Raw genomic sequence first — 26611 nt, forward strand, 5'->3', positions numbered from 1 at the left:
CATACCATTTCACTCTCCCTCTCTTCAAGCCAAACTGCAGCATGGCAGGGTGTTTGGGCAGAGAAGGCACCTCACAGGCTCTGACCTCACACACACCCCTGAAAATTTCCCACATACGTCTGGTTGGCCTTCCAAAATAATTTCTTCCAGTGTGATAGGAGCTTCTTCACTTTTCATTCCAGATGGCAGGACTGTGGACCATACCCAAGACTCCTATTTTTTTATTATTGCAAGTCTATCCCACCTTTCTTCCAATGAGCTTAATGGGGTATGTATGGTTCTCTCTCCCCCCCCCCTCATTTCATCTTCGCAGTGATCTTGTGAAGTAGGCTGGCCAGCCGGCTGGGTTGTCAACCTAGGGAGTGTAATTAGTCCAAAGTCACCCTGTGAGTTTTATGGTGGAGTGAGGGTTTGATCTTGAGTTCTCCCATGTTATGGAAATATGCAGAGAATCTCAGCATCTGAGCTGCGTGTGTGCCAGTGTGTGTATTTACCTAAGTAGCAGGCTTTTACCCTGCATTTAGATCACTTAAGACTTTGTAAAATAAGAAAAGCTACTTTATTTATAGAAATACATAGTACATAGGAAAGGCATACCTAGTTCTAACTAAAGTTGGAGGCGCAATGCCCAGACCTGGGTATTGCCCTCATGGCTCAGGAGAGAGAGCAGAGATGTCTCCTCTCTCCTCAGACAGTCAAAGAAGAAGACAGGAAGGAGGGGCAGGTCAGCTTCCCTGAGCATATCAGTTTACAATGGAAGTAAGGTAGAGAACAGCACAGGTAAAGGTAGGCAAGCCTAGCCAGCTGGAGGACCCTAACTCTATCTTCCTTCTGGAATACAAACAACCATAACAGGAGTTGCTATTGCCTCACTTCCAACACCCCACTTCCAACATTAACCACTACACTGATGTTAATGTAGATGTGATCAGAGCAGGATTCGAAGGGGGGGGACGCATGTTCAGGGCCTCATTCTGTAGAATGAGTAGGAGGGCCCTCAAACACAGCAAGACATAACTGAAGTAAGCCACATGGCCAGCTAAAGAAGGGATGTCCAGAGTTTCAAATGGGAATGGCGAACATGGCTTCCTCCAGATGCTGTTGGACTCTCATTCCTATCGGCCCCAGCCAGCATGGGCAATAGTCAAGAATAATGGGAGGTGTAGTCCAACATCTGCAGGGCCATTGGTTGCCCATATCTAATCTAAAATTACCTAACTATACCCCCGCATATGGTGGGCATTAAAAACCTACATCTGTGCACAAGTAGTGAAGATGGAGGCATATTCCCCAACAATCCATGGACCCAAATACACTCTGATGACGGCATGTTAAAAACACTTCAGGGTCCTGAAAAAGCAGCCATCCCAGTGTTTGCTGAGGGGCAGATCCACAATGGGGCTCGGGGATTATGGGTTGAGGTGGGGACCCTTGAAAGTTCATTCTGTGGCCTTGAGTGTTCGGCTCAGAAAAACTGTCAGAACTTCCTAGACGCACTTTATTTAAAAACAACATTCTGTGCGGAAGCTGCACCCTCAAGAATTCCTGGACTACTAGAGGTGGATGTGAACTTGCGGTTTCCTCCAATCCCTCCTACAGTTGCCTCCTACCTCCCCCACACCCATACACCACCTCCTTCCTGGATGCTAGCCTCTGCCTGTAGTAACACTGTCCTTGAGCTGCTTTGACAACAAGTTTGTGGACACCCCCACCCCATGAAGGGCGCAGCAGGACAGGTTGCCCAGGGAAATTGGTGGACCCTGCAAGCAGCTTGGCCAGCCTGCCTGTCGCCTATCTGTTTCTGTGCCCGGCGCCACCCGTAATCTCTGATCTTGGCTGTTACTGTCCATGCCCCAGATTTGGAAGGCGGGGGAGAGAGACACCAAGAGGGCAAACAGGGTTATGTCGCAACCCTCTCTGGCTTGTTTGCAGATGGAGCATCATGCAGCGGTGTCCTCTGACCTGCATTTTGGCAAACAGCATTAGAGCCGGGTCCCCAGAGAGATTCTCCAAGGGACCCAATGGCGTGCCTAGGCAGAGGCTCCCCAACATGGCCAAAGAGTAAGGGACAGGGCAAAGGAAGCCTGTTAGCCAGCAGGGTTTTGAGCCAAGAGGCTGTTTTGTCTTAGGAACAGAGGAAGCTGCCTTATACAGAGGCTGTGTACACACACCCCTAGATTTAAAGCATCAAAAACACTTTCCCCTTGGAGAATCCTGGGAACTGTAGTTTGTTAAGGATGTTGGGGATTGTAGCTTTGCGAAAGATAAGCTATAGTTCTCAAGACTATTTGGCGGGGTGCTTTCGATATGCTTTAAATGTTTGGTGTGTGGAGTCAGACCATTGGTCCATCTTGCTCAGGATTGTCTACTCTGACTGGCAGCAGCTTCCCAGGGTTTGAGGCAAGACTCTTTTCCAGCCCTGGAGGTGATGGGGACTGAACCCAGCAAGGCAAGTGCTCTCTCATTGAGCTATGGCCCTTCCAACTGCTGCCACAGATGATGGTCGTGCTCATCTTCATTCTTTCAAAAGCCTCAGCTGCTGAACATGCTGCTTTTAAAGGCACAGGAGTAGGCAAAGCCATTTATTCCTGGTCAGCTGGCAGCCTTCGGAAAACAGGATACTTCAAACTCCCTGTGTGTGGAAAGTGGGCATGTCAGGAACATGAATCCTTCCTTCTTCCAGAGCCTGTTTTGTTCTGCATAATAGTGGACCCTCTCTCCAATCCTTACATAGCCAAAGTGTTCCTTAGAATTCAAACTGTAATACAATAAAACAATATAAAAAATAAAAGCAATACAAATACAATTAAAATCAACACAAATGTCTAACGTGATGGAAGTTCCATCTCCTGTTGTCAATCTCAAAAAATCCACAGACACTGTGGACCACAGCTTGGGAACCCCACATCTAAAGTCTTAAATGGAGCTCTCCCGTGGGATTAACAGTACAGCACAACCCTATGCATGTCTGTTCAGATGTACAGTATGTTCCAGAGAGTTCAGTGGGGCTTATTCTCAGGTAAATATGCACACTGATTGTTTCTTTTTGATGCATTCTTCCTCTTATCTTCTTTTCACTCTCCCCCATGTTTTCCCATACACACACACAGCATCTCTGTCTCTCTTTTACACACACACACACCACCTTTATCTCTGCATGAGCCACACTTAACTATTTGCCTGCACCTCCTTGGAGAAGACAGAACGTCCTCTTACCATGTGAATTTGGAAGAGTAGCTTCTACCGCAGATTAGTAACTAACTTGCCCAGCCGATGGAATTTAATTTTGGGGTGGGACCCCTGGCCTGAGCTCAGCTTGAGTCCATTGCCTGACCTGAAAATGAACGTTTCCCTTTGTTCCTTGTGCTGCTTTCTTCAGTAATGAACAAGCCACTTGCTACTCATCACCGTCTTTCCTGTTGTTTAGAAATCACTGCCAGGGCCATAGGAGTGCTTGGTTAAGTTGAAATGCTTGAACACACTTAGCTAGTAGTATGGATGGGGGAAAACTTGATTCAGTTCTGGGCATTTAAAGGTGAATTTACATACTTTGCACTTTCCGAAATAATACATGAACCAGAACACAGCAATCCTTTGATATTTGCACTTCTCCAAATTTTGCAATGCAGTTCTCCAGCCAAGTAATGTGTATCAAAATGCATATATTTTAGGGTAAAATGTGCATATAAATGCATATATTAGTGAAAATAAAACACATCATGTTATGAAAACTGCTTTGCAAAAAACATGTTTATTAGGCATAATTGCTTAACAAAATTTGTGTAAGCAGAAATTCACACGAAAATGCTGATAAATTAAGACTTTTTTTTAAAAAAAACAAAACAACGCAAACTGATGTAGAAATTTGGAGAACCAAAGTTGGGGGAAAATGAGAAACTGAGAAACTGAAAATTGACATGTCTGCCCATCCCTACCTGGCAGTAAGCCCCATTGGACTCAGTGGGGCTTAGTTCTTAGGCATGGATAGGTTTCCATGGGCAATTAATTAGGTTATTAACAGGACAACTATCACAGGCTTGTTGTAAGGATAGAGTTAGATTGTAAACCTAATAGCAGGACCCTTATTAATTTTATATTTGCACATAATAGTAGACATCATCATCATCATCATGGATAATTCCCCACATGCATTGCCTTACGCTTCTTGGAAAAATGAAGGGATACAAATAAAAACAAGTCAGACTTGCAACAAAATCATGCAGCGTGGAGTCTTCCTGTTATGGATTCCAGACAGCAATGCCCTTTTTCCAGGATAATTTGCTCTATTCTCTTCCTTCCGCAATGATCAACATTCTGTGGTCACTGAGCATGCTCAATCCTCACTGAGATGTTTTAGGATCCCACCACCAACATGGGGGGGGGGTGACCTAATTTTTGTTTTGTATTTCTGCAAAACTTTGAGGTTCCCCCAACCCTGCTGTCACCTGCTGTGCATAGATAGTGCCATTTTGGCTACGTAAGGATCAGCACGATTTATTATATAGTATAAAGATGACATTTGCACCCCCCATTCCTCTCAGGAGCTCAAGGGCAGCGTAAGTGGGGCTTATTCTTATAGTAATTGCACCATGTTCTCTCCTGTCATGCATCTCCTGGGCTCTGATTCGCCATGGCCCTTTTTCTTTATTCAATGTCCTCTGCTCAGAGAGGGCTGCCTGGAAGCGATGCTTCCAAGGCCACTGGTCCTGGGCAGATTGCGTGGAAGGGAAGGTGTGCAGCCTGGCGCCTTTGGGTCTGCACTTGGCCGACGGAGAGGAGCCAGGTCGGCTGGACCCCAGCCAAATCCCACTAGAGATGCAAGCAAACTGCAAACAAACTGTCTCCTCTGGGCTCTGAGCAAATACATTTCACCTGAGAGGGTGGCATCTCTGTGCAAGGCAGCCCCACTGCCTGGAAGGTGACTACCTGTCACTGAACCCAAGCACTGAGGCCATGGGGAGATATTCCCCTTAACACACACCAGTCAGCGCATATTGAGTGGCCATTGTTATCCTGTGGTATATACTAATAGCAAACTCATTCTCCAAATATACATCTTTATTAGGTATGGGTGAATCCAATCATGTTGGTTTCTCTCTGATGCTCGTTTCTCTCCTCTTAAGTTCAGTTCTCCAAATTCCTACATCAGTTTGCAATTTAGGCTCAATTACCTGGAGAGTGAGTCCCATTGAACTCAATTGAACTTCCTTCTGAGAAGACATGAATAGAACAGTGTAGTTAATAGTCTCATTGGATTCAGCAACAGAGATTAACAGTACAGTCCTAATATGTCTACTGAGAAGTGTGTCTAATTTAAGTTCAAAGGGGCTTACTCCCAGGTCACTGGGTTTAGGATTGCAGTCTTAAATGCCTTTAACTCTCCTATTGAAATCAGTTGGACTTAATTGCTTATTTAATTTTGGGTGGATTTCAGAGTTTTGCATCCTATCTTTCAGTCAAATGACGAATCAAAAAGGCAGTTTAAGTACAGATCAAAAATCCAGATCAAATATTAAAGTCTAACTTAAAATAAAAATAAACTTCTCAATCTGTCTCTGAAGAATAAAATGCATTGTTAACAATGTAGCCTCAATTAAGCTCCACTGAAAGATGGACTAGCTGATTTTCTGAAATGCTAGATTGGTGTGTTTTCAGTTACATTTCTTGTGTTGATATTGATAAGTTAGCCGCAGGGAGCTTCATTCCAGCTTTAAACACACGCACACACAAATATACAAATGAGGTACATTTGAAAAGGAGCCTACCATAGGATGAGATCAGTTACCGGTTCATCTTTCTGTACAATTTAACTAATTGCTCAAAGATGTCTGCTTTTTTAAAAAAAAGAGAATGTTGTTAGTGGTGTAGTGGTTAAGGTGTGGGACTATGACCTGGGAGACCAGGGTTCAAATCCCCACATAGCCATGAAACTCACTAGGTGACCTTGGGCCAGTCACTGCCTCATGAAAACCCTGTTGATAGGATCGCAATAAGTTGGAGCCGACTTGAAGGCAGTACGTTTACATATTTATAAAAATAGAATTCAAATATTTATTTATTTATTTATTATTAGATTTATAACCCACCCTTCCTCTGCCTTTCCTCCCAGCAGAAGCAATCCAAGTACAATCCAAGATAATAGAAAATATTTAATAGCAGTTTGCACATTGATATAACATCCATTTAAATCATGACATGACAGATTCTAAAAAAATAACAAGTAAAACAAAGAAAAAAATCCTACAATATGCTAATAGTCTAAACGTGAAACCTTAAAACCTGTGTGTGTGTCCACATAAATCAACCAGTTTTATTTTTGGAATGAATTGTCTCATATTGTAGCTAACTTGAACCACAGAAACTTTGATAAATGTCCATGAAATTGAACATTTCCTGCAGACAAAAATATGTGTCAATTAGGTGAGCAAAAACTGTAGAATGTGCCAGGAATACAAGGATGCCTACAATTGTATTCATTCAAAACAAAACCAAGAACAAGACGTATCAGTCCTTTAACACAGGAATGTTTGGAACCTAAAAGGTGAAAAGTTTGTCTAAAGGATCAACTTTTTCTTTTCTTTTTAAAAAAACTGAGATCATTTGGGGAAAACACATTGTATACAATACCTGTTCCTTCCCCTGCCCTCCAAAATAAAATAAAATAGGGTGTTGTGTGTTTTTTGTAATTAGAAGAACTAGGGACACATCTCCTGAAACTGTTTTTTTCCCAACTTGTTTTCTCCAGAGAGGCAATTGTGTGCATATGATGTGATTTACCAAGAACATACAAGTGTAATATAAGCAACGTTGTGCTGTGGAATGAAGGTTCAAAAACAAGGCACTTGTCCTTGGCAGTCAAATCCTGATAGCTCTTTTGGACATGGAAGAGAAAGTCAATGAACCCTATAACTTTGTTCATTATCCAAAACATTTGACCAAGAAGTAGCTATGAGTCAGGCAGGCATGGAGTTATGGAGATTAGGAATCATGTTATCTGCATTTCAACAATCCCAACAGATTAAGGAATAATAATTATTTAATTGTACCTTTAAATTCTTTCACACTACCTAGTTGCTTTAGAAATAATTTTTGATCTCAAGTAACTATCCCAAGCTTTGTTGTTGCTATGTGCCTTCAAGTCGATTACAACTTATGGAGACCCTATGAATCAGCAACCTCCAATAGCATCTGTTATAAACCAGCCTGTTCAGATCTTGTAAATTCAGGTCTGTGGTTTCCTTTATAGAATCAATCCATCTCTTTTGGCCTTCCTCTTTTTCTACTCCCTTCTGTTTTCCCCAGCATTATTGCCTTTTCTATAGAATCATGTCTTCTCATTATGTGTCCAAAGTATGATAACCTCAGTTTCATCATTTTAGCTTCTAGTGATATTTTTGGTTTAATTTGTTCCAACACCCAATTATCTGTCCTTTTCGCAGTCCATGGTATGCGCAAAGCACTCCTCCAACATCACATTTCAAATGAGTTGATTTTTCTCTTATCCGCTTTTTTCACTGTCCAGTTTAAAATGTTTGAATTGTTGGCTGACTTCATGGGCTGTATATATTTCATCTCCTACAAAGATTTTAATAGAAGTAAGCTTGCCTTTAATGATTTTTTCCTTTGACCTCAGTGCCATAAGCTTAGAGTATTTGTCAGAATAATGATTATAAAAAAATACTGTAGCAGATCTCATTCAGAAATATGAGGGATTTTGAAAAAAAGTCCTGAAAATATTACATATAAAAACTACGGAGAATGAATATACAAAAACTGAAACTTAACCATGATCAGCATATTTTAACATGAAAAAGGGGTAAATTAGGAAACACCAGTACTATTTTAAGCATATAGTTGTATCTTATCTACATAATGTTTTAATAGCTTATAAACATAGTCTTTCAATAAGCCTATTAATTTGACTTCTTGCAAAATAAATTAATTAAGAATGCTACATTACTTTTAAAACAAACTGTTTGGAAATTGACGGGATTTATGATGTTTAGCAGTACAGATTAATGCAGCTGCAAATAAATTCTACACACACTGGTTCCATCTTTCAAGATTTTTAAAAAATAAACACTAATTTCATAATGGGTATTTTTAAAAAAATCTAACAGTTCAATCCTATGCACGTCTTTTCAAAAATGTCCCACTGAATTCAGTGGGGTTTACTCCCAGATGAGAGAAATGGGTGCAACCTTGATCAATAAATAACACAGTTAATACAATTAACAACAACCAACACACTGAACAATCTGATAATGATAGAAGGCAAGTCTACTGGAAAAATGTACCAACAGTGTATGACCGTATAATGTGTCCCTCCCTGCTGTCCCTCCTCCCCCCTCCCATAAAAAGGTGCTTGGAGCTTCATGTGGTTATCCCATCCTTTGGGGAGATTCATGGCATAATGCATTGTAGTAATCTAACCTAGAACTTGCCAAGGCATAAATGACAGGCATGTTTGGTGCTCATGCAATAGAACAAAGGATGTGGCGCTTATAAATAAAAACCAGGATCCCCCAAGCCCAGCACTAATGCCTAAAGTATTTCTCTGCACACAGGGATCCTGTCAGTTCTTCCTGTTGTAGCTCTTATGCTTTTTTCAATGCCATTCTGGAGGTGCCACCCCAACCTTCCAGAGCAGCTTTTCAGGGGACTGCAAGGGAGATTGAAAAACTCCAGTGCAAGTTCATACTCAGCTCTTACTGTCTCAGCCATGATACCATTCTATTTAACAACGAACTTGAGTGAGTGCCAACACAATTGGAGGCAAACTGTGGGCACAGAGAAGCAAGAGGGAGGCATTATCAATATGTTCAAGGAAACCCTGAGGTCTGCATAATTAAAAAAACAGAATATATACATACGCCTAAGGGGGAACCCCCTCCTCACACAACAGCCCGGTGAGGACTGCGCATGCTCAGTATCCATGGAATGTCAGATGTCATTTGGAAAAGAAAAATGGAAAATTAGGGGAGTGGTGTAGCCTGCTTGAGCTCTTTGCAGCCTATAATGGAGGAGGGTGTGGCTGGCTAAAGAAGACAATTCTTGATCTGGGTTGGCGATATACTGCAACATTTTGTTGCTGGTCTCATAGATTTAAACACCATTAACATATTTTTTGAATCCATAAAATGGTTGTCTGTGCTGGACACAACATGATTATTTGTTATTTAGAGTATTATTCAGAAACTGCATTTTAAGAATGAAAATAATTATGTCTAGAATCCAACAAAATCTGTGGCTAAAGCCAGATCTGTTCTAAAGGCAACCACAGGGTTACTAATGACGCTATGAACAGCTTAGAATTTATGGAAGCTAGGCAGGATATCAGAATGGGTTATGCTGTTGATGATTATATAGAATATTACAAATCAACATATTAGGTAGCTGAAGCTGTTAATTATTTGGAGCTGCAAGTTAACGGCATGCTTCTCTATATTTTGATGATTTGTTAGTGTAATACTGTAAAAAGAGAATGACAAAATAAATATTAAAGATGCCCTTTACTTTTAACTATGAGCTGTAGCTCTTTTTTATTTAATTGTGAACTGTGTCATATTTTCTACCTCAAAAAGACATAGACATTGAGGTTTTGGTATTATGCACATATGTTTAATTTAGCAAATAGACTGAGCAGGACACCCATGCAGAGGCTGTCTGAATAAGAAGAGCTGAAGGGGAAATTTTCCATCCATTTAAAATTTGCAAAGTTCTAGGATTCATATCTGACTTACAAAATTTTGAGCATTTACAAATTTTACTTTTGAAATCCAGCTTTAAGAAATACCTAAAAAAACCTCGCAAGAGTGAATTCTAATAAAGTATCAGTTTGCTAAATCCAATATTTACATTTAAAAACAGCCGCCATAACTGAGAATCTCTTGCAGTTATTTCTGTTACCGCCAGTGTCATTATCATTTCCATTATAATTATCATTAACAGTTTGTTTTATTTTTTATTTTTATTTTTTGTAGATTGTACTGGGAATATGACTGAGGGGCAGGATAAAATATTTATAATAAAATAAATATTAATAATTGATTGTTAGAAACATAGGAGTAAAACCATTTGATGTAATCAAATACAAGCTGAAATAATTTACTTGAGAATTCTTCCTGTAAATTATATCTTGGGGAGATCCTTGATATACAAAATAAAACCTATGCATTCTCATCCTTCATTCTTAATTCATCTGGACTTGAAACAGATGATTTCTGTTACCAGCCTGTGTCTGTGTTGGAATTGCTTTTTAATAAGTTCTTAAACCTTCTTTTTAAAAATGTTTTTAATCTTAAAAGATGTTTTGAAAGCTTTTTTTAAGTAACGTTTTTGAAGATGTGTTTTAAAGTTTGTTTTCATGATGTTTTAAAGTTTTTAGTGCTTCTGTTGGCCGCCCTGAGCTCCTGCTGGGAGGAAGGGCAGGATATAAATCAAATAATAAAATAAATAAATAAATAAATAGTTTGATTTCTAGTCTACTTATGTAGGAGGAACCTCTGTAACCTTGGAACTTTCCAGGGCACAACTAAGAATATCTCTGAAATGTTACATGAACAAACTATAGTTTTAAGTTTTTAATATATCCCATTTTTATCTTTACTGTTGTGGATTATTCTTTTTGAAGATTTCCTCTGATTTTCCCATATCGGTTCAAAATGTGCTGGGATTGGGGAACTTTAACAGACTTTACACTCATGTCTTGATCTTCCACTGTTGCTTCCTTCCTCTGGTAACTTACTGATCATTTTCATTCAGAAAAAATGGAGAGAGAATTAATTAATTAATTAATTAAAAACCCTTGTCATTCAAAATAAAAAAGACATTACGCCCTTGGATGGATAAGAAAATTATCCAGCAGTAACCCAGAATTAAAGCTTGTAATATTGTAATAATTCACTTTTTTTCTTTAATCTCTGAGAATTCACAGCCCAATAAATAATTGTATTTAACTTAGTTATTGGATCCAACTTAACAATCACTTTGTTGGCTCATTGGATCTTACTATAATGGACTGTGCCAGTTTTAGCCTCACTGAGCGACTCATATGGAAATCAGTTTGCATTAAAATCTGTCAAGGTGCACACTTCAAAAATTGAAATCTGGATCATGTTTTTCATACATCTCTTGTCAGCTCCACAGAGGAACAAAATCTGATCAGTATTTAGTGATGATCAGCCATGTCTGAACATTCCTCAGGAACTATGTTCCCACCTCATCTTGGTGATAGTATTCCCAGATTTGCTTGTTAAACAATTCTCCAGGGTTGTGACACTTCCTCTGCTCACAGATCGGAAGAAATGTTGCAAAATCTGGGGCAGTTCTAGCCCATAAACTGTATTTTCCTATTTTTGATTTCTAGTTACTTAAAAAAAAAAAAACAGCAAAAACCCCTTAGGTCAGAAAATTACAGTAAATCAGCTGCAATGGCTGGGGAAAGGTATGAAAGAATATGTTCTGCACTGAGGTGTGTTGCCCCGATGTTCTACATATCAGACTTTATCCGTTAAATTGTGCACACGCTGGCGTAAATAAAGATGTGAAGTGTCGTAGAGCAACCTCGAGTTACATCATTTGGGAAATTTGGCCCCCTTTCCTGTGTGTATGAAGAATATGCGTTTCTGATCCAATGTGATAAGCTTATTGACCTGTTTGCTCAGGCGTTATCTCTTCCAAATGTGTTCTTTCTTGGAACACAGATGATTGGCTGATTCCAGTCTGGGGAGGGACTCCCTGGCCTATAAAAGCAGCTCTCTTCTCTGCTTGAGAATAACACCTTCTAGGCCTATCCCAGAGAGAGAGAGAGAGAGAGAAAGGGATCGTGACAGTCTGAGGGGGCAAAAAAGAAGAAAGAAAACAGATTGAAAGAAAAGGGACTGAACTCATCATAAGAAACGAAGATGAAATTGCAACTAGTCTGCATAATCTTCATACTTCTCAGTGCTGCCACCAGAAACGTTTGCGCTGTCAAACTTCAGGTGAGAATGACATGATAAATTATGAGGTAGAATTTGAGAATCTTCTTTGTCAAGATAATGTTGTTGTTGTTGTTGTTATTAATGTCCCACCTTTTCTCCAAGGAGCTCAAGGTGGTGCACATGGTTCTCCTCCTCATTTAATTCCCACAACAACCCTGTGAGGTAGGTTAGGCTGAGAGGCAGTGACTGGCACAAGGTCAACCAGTAAGCTTAAGGGTTGAGTGAGGAGTCGAACCCTGGTCTCCCAGGTCACACTCCAACACTCTAACCGCTACACCACACTGTAATCTAGATTAGTTATAGGAACATAGGAAGCTACTTTGTACTAAGTGAGACCATTGCTCCGTTTCACTCAGGATTATCACCTACACAGGCTAGAAGTGCCTCTCCAGGGCTTTAGGGGACATTCCAGGTGTCCTTGGAGATGCCAAGGACTGAAACAGGGGCTATCTGCATGCAAAACATGTGCCGTATCACTAAACTACAACCACTTAATTAAGGATAGATGGATTAGTTTTGTCTGTGAACAATGTTGATTTCATATGTGTTCTGCTCCGTCCTGTTTCCATATTATTATTATTATTATTATTATTAGTAGTAGTAGTAGTAGTAGTTTTAAAATGCAGTTAGTGTTTGTTTTTAAAAAATATGTGATTAAAAATAATTTAAAAATAGATTAAAATAATTAATCTGTATTTAAAAATATATCAATTAATTTAAAAAATCTAATATTTTTAAAAAATCCTTTTGAAAATGCACTTTTGGATGTATTTTCTCTTAAAATATGCATTTCTGATGCTGCAATCCTATATCCACTTCGAGTAAGCCCTGCTAAACTCAGCGAAACTTGCTTCTGAGCAAACATGTATAGGATTGCATTATAAATGTATTTTCAAGTAAACAGTTCTTAATGTAGTTTATCTGAAAGCACACATGTTGATACAGTTTTTGAACCAAGAATTATGAGATCTGATGGACAGCTACATCCTGATCTGCACATTTGTCTGAGAGGTGTGGATTGTTGGTGTATCTTTGCAATTAAATGTGTGAGCTAGGATGAACACTGTGAACTCACAAGCTGACAGACAAAGCTGCCACTCTTTGGCAGAGAGTGGTAGCCACTTCCTCATGCAGTAGATTTGGGGTATCATGAAAGGGCAGCAAATTGTTACTTTATTACCATTATTAGTATTAGCCTCAGAGAAGGGAAGATGTGCTTATGGGATTTTCTGCCTGAGGTCTAGTCTAGGGTACTCAGTCAGTACCTTGATATTGGGGGGCATTTGCTGCTCAGTCTAGGCAACAAAATGTCTTGGTCTGGCTTTGCTTGAAAGTGGCCTCACTTTTCTCAGCTTCAGCCCCACTCTTCTGCAATACAGAGGGATAAACTGGCTGTATAGGGTTGTGGCAAAGACATTAGTTGCACCTCAGCACAGTAAATCCTTGCTTGTAGGACTTGTCCCTGAGAAATCACTGTGTTCCCCTTTTCTGTGTGTGTTTGAGGAAAGTGTCAGTAGTATTAGCGTGTTATTTCAAGGTTGTAGATCTGCTCCAGATCTCTAAAGAGAGATGGAGAAAGGTAGTTTCAAACTGTGTACTTAATGGCTCTTCTCTTTAGATTAAGGTTTCCCAAAATGGTTGATAGACCCCCTGGGGTCGATGGGACTGTGAAGGGGGTGAATAAAGGCCTAGAGGTGAAAAAGGGCCTAGGGGTGGAAAAGAAGTTCATCCTGCAAAAAAAACCCCAATTAATTAGGAACTATGACCCTCAGAAATAAAAAGCATGGGCATGTACAGAGTGCACCTCCCTTGCCAATGAGGAGCCTCTGTATTTGATAAGACGATCCCAGAGTGCAACAATATTCTCAGAACATGCTGCTTTATTGCTTAAACAAATTGTATGTAGGGATCATTATTTTCACTTATTTTACTTCTTATTTTTCACTTTTTATGATTCCTAATAATGGTGATTGATTAATAATAAATGTTGATTTCATTTATATTCCTTAGAATTTGGCATGGGGACTGTATAAGCTCCTCAAGGGGTCAATGTACTCAGAAGTGTGGGAAACCCTGCTTTGGATAGAAATGTGTATTTCTTCACTCACTTCAACACGTAGCAAGCCAACAAGGGGGGGGCAGATAACACATCACCAAAAACTGTGTGTGCGAGAGAGAGAGAAGAGGAAAAGTGTCACGAAAAGGAGAACAAAAGGACACAGATCTGCCTAAAATTGGCATGTGTTTCTTTATATGTATAGCTGCTAGGGATGGGGGAGAAATTCAACTTTCTTTGCAGTTAAAGCCAAATCTAACAAATTCACACTTTCCGAAACAATGTGAAAACTGAAACACAGCCATCTTTCAAAATTTGCATTTATCTGAATTTTGTGATACAGTTCTTTCAAGCAAAAAATGTTTGCAGAAATGCATATATTACGGGAAAGTGTGCATAAAATGAATATCTTTGAAACTAACATGCAAAACTCCATTATATTAGGAGAAATTGCTTGAAAAAATGTGTACATTAGTCAAAACTGCATACAAAAATGTGTTTATTAGGAGAAATTCACACTAAAATGCTGATGGAATTTCATGAGGATTCTTTTAAAAAATAAAATTGCAAATTGCTGCAGAAATATGGAGAACTGAATTTATGATTGAAAAAATGAGAAACAGAGAACTGAAATTGATAGATATTTTCATCCCTACTAAAAAAGTGAACAAAAGAAGATAGAGATCTGCCTAATTGACTGTGTCATTTTATATGCATAAAAATGGGTGTGTTTATAGCTTGGAAAAGTTACTTTTTTGAACTACAACTCCCATCAGCCCCAGCCAGCATGGCCACTGGATTGGGCTGGTGGGAGTTGTAGTTCAAAAAAGTAACTTTTCCAAGCTCTGGAGTTGCACCACTGTACAAGGAGGTGCAGAGAGGGAACCAGAGCTGAAAGCTTAAACTACACTGTCTCAACTTTTTTTCCTGTGAACTTTTGAAAACACTTCTCCCTACCCCATTCAAAACGGGCCAAAGCAAATATCCTTTCTTCTTTCTTTTTACAGACAGAGGTTGAGAAAGATCTTACCAGCCTGGATACGTATAAGGCAGAACCCATGACAAATATCTTTGGCTTGCAGGTGAGACCTATAACCCAGTGCTGCTTGTCCTGCTCCATTGTGAAAGCAAGGGGGCACTGTAGTGCAGGGAGACATAGCTGTAAGATCTGTGCCAGGCTGAAAAGGGAACCCGAATCCTCTCTTTTTTGAACCCTGCAGCCTCAAAGGAGAATGCTTCTCCAGTCCTGCCCTTCCTTTTGTTTTCACCCTTAGAAACCTTTTTTTAATAACGTGTTCCATTCAGAGGATAGTCCCTCTGTGTATGCTTAGAGGCAGTCAGCTTGAGGTACCAGGAGTTTTACAAACAAAAAGGGGGTAGTTCTACCTCATGATAGTTTATGAGGCTCCTTGTAAGTCCAGTTTGCTCTGGAACATAGAAAACTGTCTTATAACAGATCAGAGTATTTGTCCATCTGCCCCACCCATCTAGTCTACTCTAATTGGCAGTGGCTCTGCATGGTCTCAGGATGGTCATTTTCTCATCACATTCTCATGACCTTGTTAACTAGAGATGCCAAGGATTGAAACTGATAACTTCTGCATGCAAAACAGGTCCTCTGCCGCTAAGCTGTAGCCACTCTCTTGGTTGAGAGGAAATAGGCCAACTTGGGTCACATCCACACTATACATTTAAAGCACATGGGTTTTCCCCAAAGAACCCTAATACCCTTAAGAAACTACATTTCCCAGGATTCTTTGGGGAAAGCCATGTGCTTTAAGTACACATTAAATGTGCTTTAAATGTATGGTGTGGATGAGACCTATATCAGTTGCAGAATGGGAGCTGGAAGAATCTAGAAGCCTCAGTTATCAACCTCTCCTTCTGTCCTAACCCTGGCAAAACATGATCCTGGCCCCTATGAAAAGATTAAGCTACACATTGCCATTAGCAGGTCCTGACCTCAACCATTAGGCAGGCACCCTCACTATATTATTTTAGACACCTGCTGAAACCTTTCTTTCAGCAAGACTACCCAGACATATAATATAATTATCTGTGTCTTGTAAAAGTTTTACCAATTCTGTGTTTTATTGATAATTATCATATCTATACATATAAAGAACTTTGCAAATTTTAGCTGTCCGTTATCAGTTTTATTAGGTATACCGATCAGAGAGTTTTGTTTCTGAATGGTCTATAAATCTTTCTAAATAAATACAAATCACAGTCATGTGCCTGAAAAGTGTCAGTGGCTCTCTTCTGAGGGAAGACATTAGCGACTCCTAATTTCATTTCAATTACACTATTTGCCAGGCTTACTGATTTATGCTTTATTTATGTTTTAATTTGCATATTATTTCTATTTTGTATGCAAGCCTCCTTGTAAGCCCCTTTTGAATCACTTCTGGGGAAAGGAGGATACAATCTGTAAGTCTTAAAAACAGATAAACCCAGGCCAAGCCCCACTGACAAACTTCGGCCTGAAAAATGACCTTCTCAAGGAAATATTAATGACTGCCAATTTCGTTTCCCTCAGTTGCACAATATGTCTGACTGATTTATTTTGTAATGGTTTATATTATTTGTATTTTGTATTCAGGGCTCATTATAAGCCAACTTTTATGTATAGCTGGAGAAAGCAGGATACAAAAATGTTAATAATAGTCTTTCTCTTCCCACCACAGACGTTGCTACGGAGATCCAAGCGCTTCAACAGCCACTTCCCCATCTGCACCTACTGTTGCAACTGCTGTCGCAACAAGGGGTGTGGCATGTGCTGTCGGACATGAAGGAAGAGGGCCTTGATGGATGACCACAGTGCTGCTGGGCCCCTCCCTGACTTAGCACCACGCACACACCAGGCCCCCCACTTTGGCCCATACTACCCCCAATACATTCTCCTTATTTATTAGCTTGGCACTATTTTGTTTTTTGTTTGCTTTGTATGTTCTTGTTTGTTCTTGTTGGGAATTAAAGCATTTTTACCTCACAAGTGTCGCTGAGAGTTTGTAATCCTTTTTACCTCACGAGTATCATTGAAAGTTTGTAATTCCTTTTTATCTCACAAGTGTCATTGTGTACTTTTTTACGTCACGAGTGTCATCATATGCTTGTCAGTAATTTTTACCGCACCAGTGTCATTGAGAGTTTGTGGTTACTTTTTACCTCACAAGCATTGCGTGTGATTGCTCCAGAAGTACTGCACCCTGACTTCACCTTTCAAGAAATGCTATTAATCCTATGGTGTGTGTGTTTTTTTAACTGCCCTTGACAATCCCAAAGTGTGTTTATTTTTGGTCCTCCAGATGCAGCTCAACACTTGGTAGTAGCTACAGAGTGTGTGATAGATAGCTGCTTTACTGTGTATGAAATCAGACCATTTGGTCTGCGTAGCCCAGCTGTTGCCAACCTGGTATCCCTCAGATGTTTTGGACTACAAAACAGCTGTGCTGGTTTGGGCAGATGGGAGTTACATTCCAAAACATCTGGAAGACACCAGGCTGTCAAAGGTTGTCGTAACCTCACATTGTTTCCTCTGATAGCAATTCTCCAGAGCTTCAGATGCAGATAGAACCATACAGATGGAAGGGCCTTAAAAAGTCTTCTCATCTACCCCAACTGATGTAGGAAATTCAGGGCTATATACACACCATGCATTTAAAGCACAAGACTTCATCCAAAAAACTCTGGGAACCATAGTTTGTTAAGGGCGCTGGGAATTGTAGTTCTGTGAGGGGTAATCTACATTTCCCAGGATTCTTTGGGGAAGTCATGAGCTTTAAATGTATGGTGTGTACTACACATTCCTGATAGCCACACAGATTCTGCTTACAAACCTCTAACAAAGGAGAATCCACCTTCTTCCAAGGATGTCCATCCCACCATTGAACAGCTGGTGCTTCCTAATGTTTAATCAAAATCCTCTTGTAATTTGAACTCACTGGCTCAGGTCCTGCCGTCCAGGACAATAGAATATATATTTGCTACATCATCCATGTAATAGCCCTTCAGATATTTGAAGACGGCCATCATATTGCTTCTTAATCATCATTTGTTAGCCTAAACATACCCAACTCCTTCAGGCTTGGGTCTCCTCATAGGCCTCATGTATTTCAGCTCAGTATACGCACGGTGAAGGTCAGCCTCAAAGTAAACTGAAACTTGGATAAAGATAATTCTACCATTTGATCTACCCACTCATCCACCACAATTGCAGTGGACAAGTAGCTTGAGCCACGTTCCCCATTTTCTTTGTTGGTGTGGTGCTGCCTTTCTGTAGGTAATAGTCCTGGCTTATCTTACAGAGTTGTTGCAAGGTTTACTAAATAAAGTCTGAGAGACTTTTAACACCTTAAAATGCTTCATAAGCGCACACATACAAGCAAATGTCTAGTATGAAACAGAACAGTAGAAAAAGTAAAAAATTCAGGCACAGGAGGCCAGGGTGGGGTGTTTTCAGACCAGTGAGGTTCAAGGCTAGTCCAGCATTGGTACCAACAGGTAATGAATGAACTATCTTTTTAGCTGGAAGTGTTAAGGATTGAATCCGGGGTTTTATGTATGCAAAGGATGAATTTCCCTGCTGACTCATGTCAAAATCCCCTTAACCCCCCTTGAAATTTCTGCATCCCTTTTAGACTGATCAGCACCTGCCAAATTTGCTTTGAGTTTAAGCAAAATTCAGAGGTAATTCCACTGGACTCCTGGATCTCACCACCATGGACGCCATCAGCTTCAGAATAGCACTGCTCAGAGACCAGTTAGGAACTCTCCCTCATGCATTGCATTTGTGCTGCCCGCACCATGGGGCAAAGAGACCCCTGCTATGCCAAACTGATCTGCCTGCATTTCAGCCCACCTTCATCTATTCTAAAAAGGGTGGTCCCCATCCACAGCAGCAGGATAGCAGCAGCTATTATTGATATCACTGGCCAGGCATCTGTGTGTGTTCTGGCCAGACGTCTGTGCCTTGAACATCTGCATGACAGGCAGAAATTTAACTGGTACAGTCTTGCTTCAGTACAGACAAAAGGAAGTACTTCTTCACACAGCACATGGTTAAACTATGGAATTCACTCCCACAAGAGGCAGTGAATGGCTTTAAAAGAGGATTAGACAGATTCATGGAGGATAAGGCTATCAATGGCTACTAGCCATGACGGCTATGATCTGCATCCGTAGTTGGAGGCTGGATGCTTCCAAATACCAGTTGCTGGAAACCGCAGGAGGGGAGAGTGCTCTTTATGCTCAGATCCTGTTTGCGGGCTTCCCATGGGCATCTTCTGTTGATTATAGAACTATACTGTCACTGAGTGTTTTTTTCCATCAAGTCTGAAAGTGTGGAAATCTATAGCTAAGAGAAGTTATGTCTTTGCCCAGTCTGGGAACGGAGAGTCAAGGCCGTTGTCATGGCAACATCAAGATAGACTGGGAGAGTTCTAGCAGTTATCTGTGTTGAGCTGAGTCTTCTGTGTAATGTCTTTGAACTGAGAACTTCTCTCCTAGGGGGGGATCTTAAAGCCTTAAGCCATAATGTCTTAATAAAAGACTCTTAACCTGATCTAATGCATCTGTGAAGCTTCTTGCTCAACTTAACTCCAACGTAACGTATGCTGTTTCACGCAACAACGCACACAATTCAACATCTTCTGGCCACTGGGACAACAGGATGCTAGACCAGGTGGGCCATTGGCCTGATCCAGCAGACTCTTGTTATGTTCTTAACCTTTTTGAACCCAAGGCCTGCAGTCCTTCATCCACCACCTTTTGTGTTCCACATGCCAGCAGTGGGTGGGACCAGAAGCATCATCTGGCAAAGCAACAGATGTGAATTTGACCTTTGTGTGCGTTCCAGCCACACAGATGCCAGAGCTTTATACACATATACACACCCCTCTTCATCTTCCATCCGGGCAAGCAAGAGGCGTTACTACAGTTCAAGGACACTTTCTAGACAGGCAAAAGTGCTTGAGGAGGGCACAGAGTAGGAGCGGTGATGGGGTGGTCTGGGGAGAATCCTGATGGCTGAGTATAGAGAGGCCTGGAGGTCCACATTTGGCCCACGGGCCAAAGGTCTCACACCCCTGCTTCACAGTGACCAAAGAAAAGCTGCACCTTCACAGTGACCAAAGAAAAGCAGGAGCCCCGACTGGGAAAGAAACCGTGACAGCCCTATATACTGCGTCCTTGAAAAAGTCTTCAGTGTTGACGCAGTCCCCTGCAGAGAGATCTCTATGGCATCCTCCCTGCCACCCCATTTCCAAATTAATCACAGTAATAAAAGCGACAGGGACATGCTGAAACTACAAAAATAGAGACATATACTTTGAAAGTCTTGACTGTAAAATCCGCAGACCCAATGGGCTCAGCACAGCAGGAAAGACCTTGCAGCCTTAGGAAAGACAGGATGAGAACAGCACAACTCCAGGCATGGTTGCAGCCAGCCTAAAATGTCAAGGGGGGCACCCAAAAAAGTAGGGGGAGATTTTGTCTGTAATAAATTTAATGATTTATTTTTTGTGAAAAAATTGTGTGGGGAGAAAATTGGGGGGTGGGTGGACTCCCGGCTAGTGCCCCCAGCTACAGATCTGCCTCCACACCCTTTGGCAGGCTGTCTTGGGGGGCTTGGTGCCATTAGCTATCCCTCTTGCAGCAAGATATCCCAGGGATGAGGATTAATAATACTTCTCCACAGAAAGGAGCCCTATGAAGTAAAGTCATAAATATTCCCCCCATGTACTGGAAACTGGGGTTCCACACCCATAGCATATCCCCAGACACAGAAAGAGCAGGAAGTCCTGGGAGTTAGCATTAATTCACTAATAGGCAAAAAACCTTGCAGTTTAAGAACATACCTATAGCCCACAGATATTTCTATCAAGCTTTAAAAAGCAGGGAAATTGGGCAGCTATAGTGAATGCACCAGGGGAGCAGGAGACCTGACCTCCTCTCTGAGATACTGTATTGCCCTACAAATTTGTCAAAATGCAAACACAATTTCAGTTGGTCTTTCACAGTCCAATCCACTTCCTGTGTCGCTTGGAAGAATTTGGTAACAAAAAAGTCCAGAAGGGGTGTGGTTTCTCTCTCTCTCCTTTTACACTTTGAACTCTCTATTCCCCCTGTTTTGTGTATCACCATGAATATTTAGAAGGTTGTTAAGCAAGCGTTTCTGAGGTCAGAACTGTACATTTTGTAAGGTTTTGTTTTGAAATGAGCTTATGGGAAGCATCAGAATGGCATGGGGGGTATTTTCAATTTAACATTGTGGAATGCAAAAAATCCATGCTGGCTATAGTATACAGCCACTCCCCTGTATAATAATGTTTCCCTGCAGCAAGGAGTTCCAAAGACTTATACTAACAATACTCCCCAGGGAATGTGGGAGGTAACTGTTGCAAGCAGGGAGCCCCAGAAGATTTATTTAGGTGTCGCACTTTGGCTCCATGCTCTCCGCAGGTCTCCTGCCCAATCATCCCCTTTGGTCTAGCTAGCATTACTTCTAGTTATACAAGCACTTGTTAAATAGAAAATAAAAGAAAATAATTTGGACAAGTTCTCTCCTTTCTCACATCAGACATTGGAGTAGATTTGGTCAGTGCCGGAAGTAGAGTGCCAGTTGCCCAGGTTCCCATAAAGTCCAGTTGGCCCACCTGCTGGTACATTTTCATAATCCTCAACTATCCCCATGGATTCGTAGGCCTCAGCGCTTAGATCCTTAAAAAAGAAAGAAAAAAAGAAAGGTTTTAGTTCAAGAAACTAAAACTACACACACACATACACTGAAAGCACATTTAAAACGCATGACTTCCCCTAAAGACTTGTGAGAAGGTAACTGTAGTTATCCCCTCACAGAGCTACAGTTCCCACGACCCTTAACAAACACTTCCCAGGATTCTCTGGGGCAAGTCATGTGTTTTAAATATATGGTTTGCACACAGCCTGAGTTAGGTGGCTCTAAAACTGAGGTTATCATACTTTGGACACATCATGAGAAGTCCTGATTCACTAGAAAAGACAATAATGCTGGGAAAAACAGCAGGGAGTAGAAAAAGCGGAAGGCCAAACAAGAGATGGATTGATTCAGACCTGAACTTGCAGGATCTGAACGGGGTGGTTCATGACAGATGCTCTTGGAGGTCGCTGATTCATAGGGTCACCATAAGTCGTAATCGACTTGAAGGCACATAACAACAAAAACAACAAGCTAGAGATGAGCAACCTTTCATTTGTAGGACTCCTTTAGAGGAGGGCATGGTTAACACATCTTAAAATGTGTTGCCTAATTAATTGGAGGTGCCTTTTTATTATTATTATTATTATTATTGTTATTATCAGTGCTCTTTCTTGTGATGGTACTCATGGGTACAGAATACCAGTACCTCTTTTTTCTCTCTCTCTGCTCAAGGCACCTATTTTGTACTGCACCTAGGGCACTTTTATCAAAATATGAGTACCAGCACCTCTTCTTTTTTTTTTTTACAAAAAAAAAGAGCACTATTATTATTATTTAGTCAGTTTATATCCCCCCTTCCTCCTGAAGAAACCCAGTCGATTAAAAAGAGTTTCATCCCTTTAGGGAATGGGCTGTGGCTCAGTGGTTAGAGCACCCGCTTTGCCTGCAGAAGATCTTAGGTTCAATCCCCAGAACCTTTAGGAAGGGCTGGAAAAGATCCCTACCTGAAACCCAGGAGAGTTGCTGCCAGTTTGTGAAGGAGACAATACTGAGACAGACGGACCAAAGATCTGACTCCATGTAAGGCACTTTCCTATGGAGAACCTTATATATACTAATAGCACCTCACTCTCCAAGTACTGATCCAAATGTAGCCAAATGGCACCATCTGTACCCAAGAGGTATTGGCAGGCCTGCAGGGTTGGGGGAACACCAGCATTTGCAGAAGCACAGAAAAGTATTGGGGGGGAATCTAAAAACTCTCAAATTAGCTCAATGAGGCATGTCTGTTGTGGTGGGGACTGAGACGATAGAAAACCAGCTGGAAAGGGGGAATGGAATGGCGTTCCCTGGGAAAGGGCATGGCTGGGACCCTCTACAGAAGCACTACCGTGCCACATCTTGTTGCAGGTCTCCGTTGTCTGAGTGTGTACACCATACATTTACAGCACATTTCCCACCCACCAACCCCAAAGAATCCTGGGAACTATAGTTTGTTAAGAGAGCAGGGAATTGCAGCTCTGAGAAGGGTAAACCTAAGCCCCTGGGATACTTTGGAGGAAGTCGTGTGCTTTAAACAGCCCAACTGATTAAGGAATTAAAGGTTGCAAGAATCCTGATGAAAGTGAAAGACAACTGCTTTTAGAGAAGCTGTGGAGTTTTGTATTGCCCTGAGGCTGCCCTCACATTGCCAGCAGCTAGGCTCCTTCCTGCCTTGGACTTGGTGTACATGTTGAATGGTTCCTCCTTCTGGAACCGGGATGGCTTCTCTACTTTCAGAGATGTCTTCTGCTCTCTATTTTCATCGGTGACAGAAAGTGTAGGGTCCTCCTGCTCCTCATTGTCCTCTTGCCTCTGCCCCTTCTTCCTAGCAGCAGAAAAGAAAGAAAGAAGTGTTCCTAAAAGTACATCCTTGAGATGGGGTGTAGAGATAAGGTTGCCAACTTACTTTGGGGGGGGGGGACCCAGCACAATTAACAGTGGCTCGATGTGCAGAAATCAGCTGGTGAAACTTTCCCCAGGCATGGAGATAAACATGATCAACTGCTAACGTCTGCAGATCATGCTTCTTGTAAAGGCGGAGTGGCAGCCAGTAAAAAATTTGGCAACCCTCCATAAAAAAGGAGACCATCTCTAGGATAGAGGGGGGAGGGAGAGGGGACAAAGGACAATAGAAGCTGGGTTTTTTTGCTATATAAATGAAAACTAGCATCTACTTGCTGGCATTGGATAGATTCAGTTGCTCCATTGGCTTCCTCACCTGCTCTTTGCTACCTTGTAGACCACAGTTCCCATCAGGACGAAGAAGAGAAGGCCCCCAACGGCACCCCCAGATGCCATGAGCAGGAGGGAGATGTCTGCTGCAAAAAAGAAACAGTGAAACCTAGAAGCTGTCATTTGTAAAGAGGCAGATTGGAGACATACAGACTGGACACAACATCCTTTTAACAGGTAGCTGACAAGCAGAAATTAGGTTGTAAAGCTTCTCCATGACTCCATCCCCACTTGTTTCACTTGCTGGGTTTTAAGTCTGCCAGAAGAGCCGGCATCAGCCCCTTGAATCCTTGGGCAGCTCCCAGGGCCCCCTAAGTCCTGGCAAGGTCCACTGCTGATGCCTGCCCTGGGTCCCCCACCATTTTCTGACCCAGTACTCCAAGCAGTGTCAGATGGCTGGATCTAGCCATCCTTTTAATTTCCCACAATTGCCCTCACTTAATGTCGCTTGACGCATTGCGGGAAATTAAACGGGTGTCTAGACTTAACTGCTCAATGCACTGCCATTGCAGCCACGTAAGGCTGCCAGGGCACACTGACAGGGGAAGGAGCCTATGAGAGGACACTTTGCCCACTTGGGCAATCAAAGTTATTAAAACCCCAAAAAAGAGATAAAGCAGCAGACAAGAGTCAACAAAGAGTCTCCAACACCATTTCAAGCCAGTTCACACATAATTTGCATTCCCGGAAACAAGATGCATTAATCCTTTAAATCTCCAAATTCTTCAGCGCATTTCTTCAACCAAATAATGTGTACAAAACTGCATATATTAAGGTAAAGTGTTATAAAAATGGATATATAAGTGTGGTGTAGTGGTTAAGGTGTTGGACTACGATCTGGGAGACCAGGGTTCGAATCCTCACATAGCCATGAAGCTCACCGGGTGACCTTGGGCCGGTCACTGCCTCTCAGCCTCAGAGGAAGGCAATGGTAAACCCCCTCTGAATACTGCTTACCATGAAAACCCTGTTCATAGGGTCGCCATAAGTCGGGATCGACTTGAAGGCAGGCCATACCATATTAAGTGAAAATAACACAAAAAATGCATTAAAGAAAATTTCTTGCAAAATTGTGTATTTTAGGCAAATTTACATACAAAAATGTGTTATATATTGTTTTAAATTTTTAGATTGTGTTTTAAATTGTTTTTTAAAAAGATGTATTTTAAATTGTATTTGTTTTTAGTTGTTGTAAACCACCCAGAGAGCTTCGGCTATGGGGCGGTATACAAGTTTAATAAATAAATAAATATTAGGAGGAATTCACACTAAACTGCTAACAAATTTTCATGAGAACTTACAAAAAAAAAAGAATTTGCACGCTGATGTAGAAATGCAGAGAACTGAACTTAAGATTGGAAAGATGAGAAACTGAGAGAAACCAAAATGGACAGGTTTGCGAATCTGCTTTCCATGCAGAAAGTCCCAGGTCCAATCCTCAGCATCTCCAGATGGGGCTGGGAGACACTCCTGTCTGAAGCTCTGGAGAGCTGCTACCAATGTTGATAATATTCAGCTGGATGGATCAATGGGCTGACTGGGTATAAGGCAACTTCCTATGTTCAGAGTTACCTCCTTCTTGCGTTCAGCCTTACCTGCCTGGATGGTGGGCACGGTGCTTTGGCTGGGCCCGTGGTGGTTGGTAGCTGCGCAGGAGACATTGGCCAGGCTGGAAGCAGGGCCGCTCAGTACCCCAACGATGGCCTGACCCCAAGAAGCCAAGGCTGCCTGCAACTCGGAACTGTTGAAATCCCCGGGAACAGTACGGTTTGGTAAACGCCACTCAATGTCAGGGAGAGGGTTTCCCTCAGCCATGCAGTAACATGTGACCGTCTCTCCAGTCCTTGACATGGTGCAGTTCCTTTGGGGCAGGATCACTGGCTTATCTGCAAGGAGGGCAATTAGATGTTTACAAACAACAGCAATCAAATTTGGCAATGTATTTTTGCTACGATCCAAGTTGTTTCCTCCAGTGCCCCCCAGACACTTTCAAATGCTTAAATGTGCACTTAATGCAGCCCAGGGCTTATTCCGCTCCTACTTGACAGATCGTCTCCAGAAGGTAGTGCTTGGGGAGCATTGCTCGATACCCTGGACTCTCCATTGTGGAGTCCCTCAGGGATCAGTACTGTCCCCCATGCTTTTTAACATCTACATGAAGCCTCTGGGTGCGGTCATCCGGAGTTTTGGAGTGCGTTGTCATCAGTACGCTGATGACACGCAGCTCTATTTCTCCTTCTCATCTTCTTCAGGTGAGGCTGTTGATGTGCTGAACCGTTGCCTGGCCGCGATAATGGACTGGATGGGAGCTAATAAACTGAAACTCAATCCAGACAAGACTGAGACACTGTTAGTGAGTGCCTTTTCCGCACAGATGGTGGATGTTCATCCTGTTCTGGATGGGGTTACACTCCCCCTGAAGGAACAGGTTCGTAGTTTGGGGGTTCTTTTCGATCCTTCCTTGTCACTTGAGGCTCAGGTAGCCTCGGTGGCTCAGAATGCGTTCTACCACCTTCGGCTGGTAGCCCAACTACGCCCCTATCTGGACGGTGACGACCTCGCTTCAGTTGTTCATGCTCTGGTGACCTCTAGATTGGACTACTGTAATGCACTCTACGT

The 26611-nt window shown here is 41.7% G+C and overlaps 2 protein-coding genes across 6 annotated transcripts in view; one reads left to right on the forward strand and one right to left on the reverse strand.

The window, feature by feature from the left end:
* The first annotated feature begins 11763 nt into the window (after nucleotides 1-11763).
* HAMP (hepcidin antimicrobial peptide) lies at nucleotides 11764-17035 on the forward strand. The gene is made up of 3 exons (XM_061596883.1): nucleotides 11764-11984; nucleotides 15048-15122; nucleotides 16728-17035. Exons 1-3 carry the CDS (start codon nucleotides 11907-11909, stop codon nucleotides 16830-16832), a joined length of 258 nt encoding a protein of 85 aa, XP_061452867.1. The 5' UTR covers nucleotides 11764-11906; the 3' UTR covers nucleotides 16833-17035.
* Nucleotides 17036-19023: 1988 nt separating this feature from the next.
* Nucleotides 19024-26611, reverse strand: part of LOC133370485 (myelin-associated glycoprotein-like) — a 28726-nt gene continuing 21138 nt past the window's right edge. For 4 of the 5 annotated variants that reach the window (XM_061596877.1, XM_061596880.1, XM_061596881.1 and 1 more), the window contains 4 exons: nucleotides 25588-25878; nucleotides 23979-24078; nucleotides 23405-23585; nucleotides 19025-21759 (listed from right to left, as the gene is read on the reverse strand). In XM_061596877.1, the coding sequence (XP_061452861.1) occupies nucleotides 21616-21759; nucleotides 23405-23585; nucleotides 23979-24078; nucleotides 25588-25878 (716 nt within the window). In that variant the 3' untranslated portion in view covers nucleotides 19025-21615. Of the gene's footprint in view, nucleotides 21760-23404; nucleotides 23586-23978; nucleotides 24079-25587; nucleotides 25879-26611 lie in introns of all 5 variants that reach the window. The other variant, XM_061596882.1, reaches the window with a different exon arrangement.

The sequence above is a fragment of the Rhineura floridana genome, chromosome 15 (assembly GCF_030035675.1).
Source record: "Rhineura floridana isolate rRhiFlo1 chromosome 15, rRhiFlo1.hap2, whole genome shotgun sequence".
Taxonomy (NCBI): domain Eukaryota; kingdom Metazoa; phylum Chordata; class Lepidosauria; order Squamata; family Rhineuridae; genus Rhineura; species Rhineura floridana.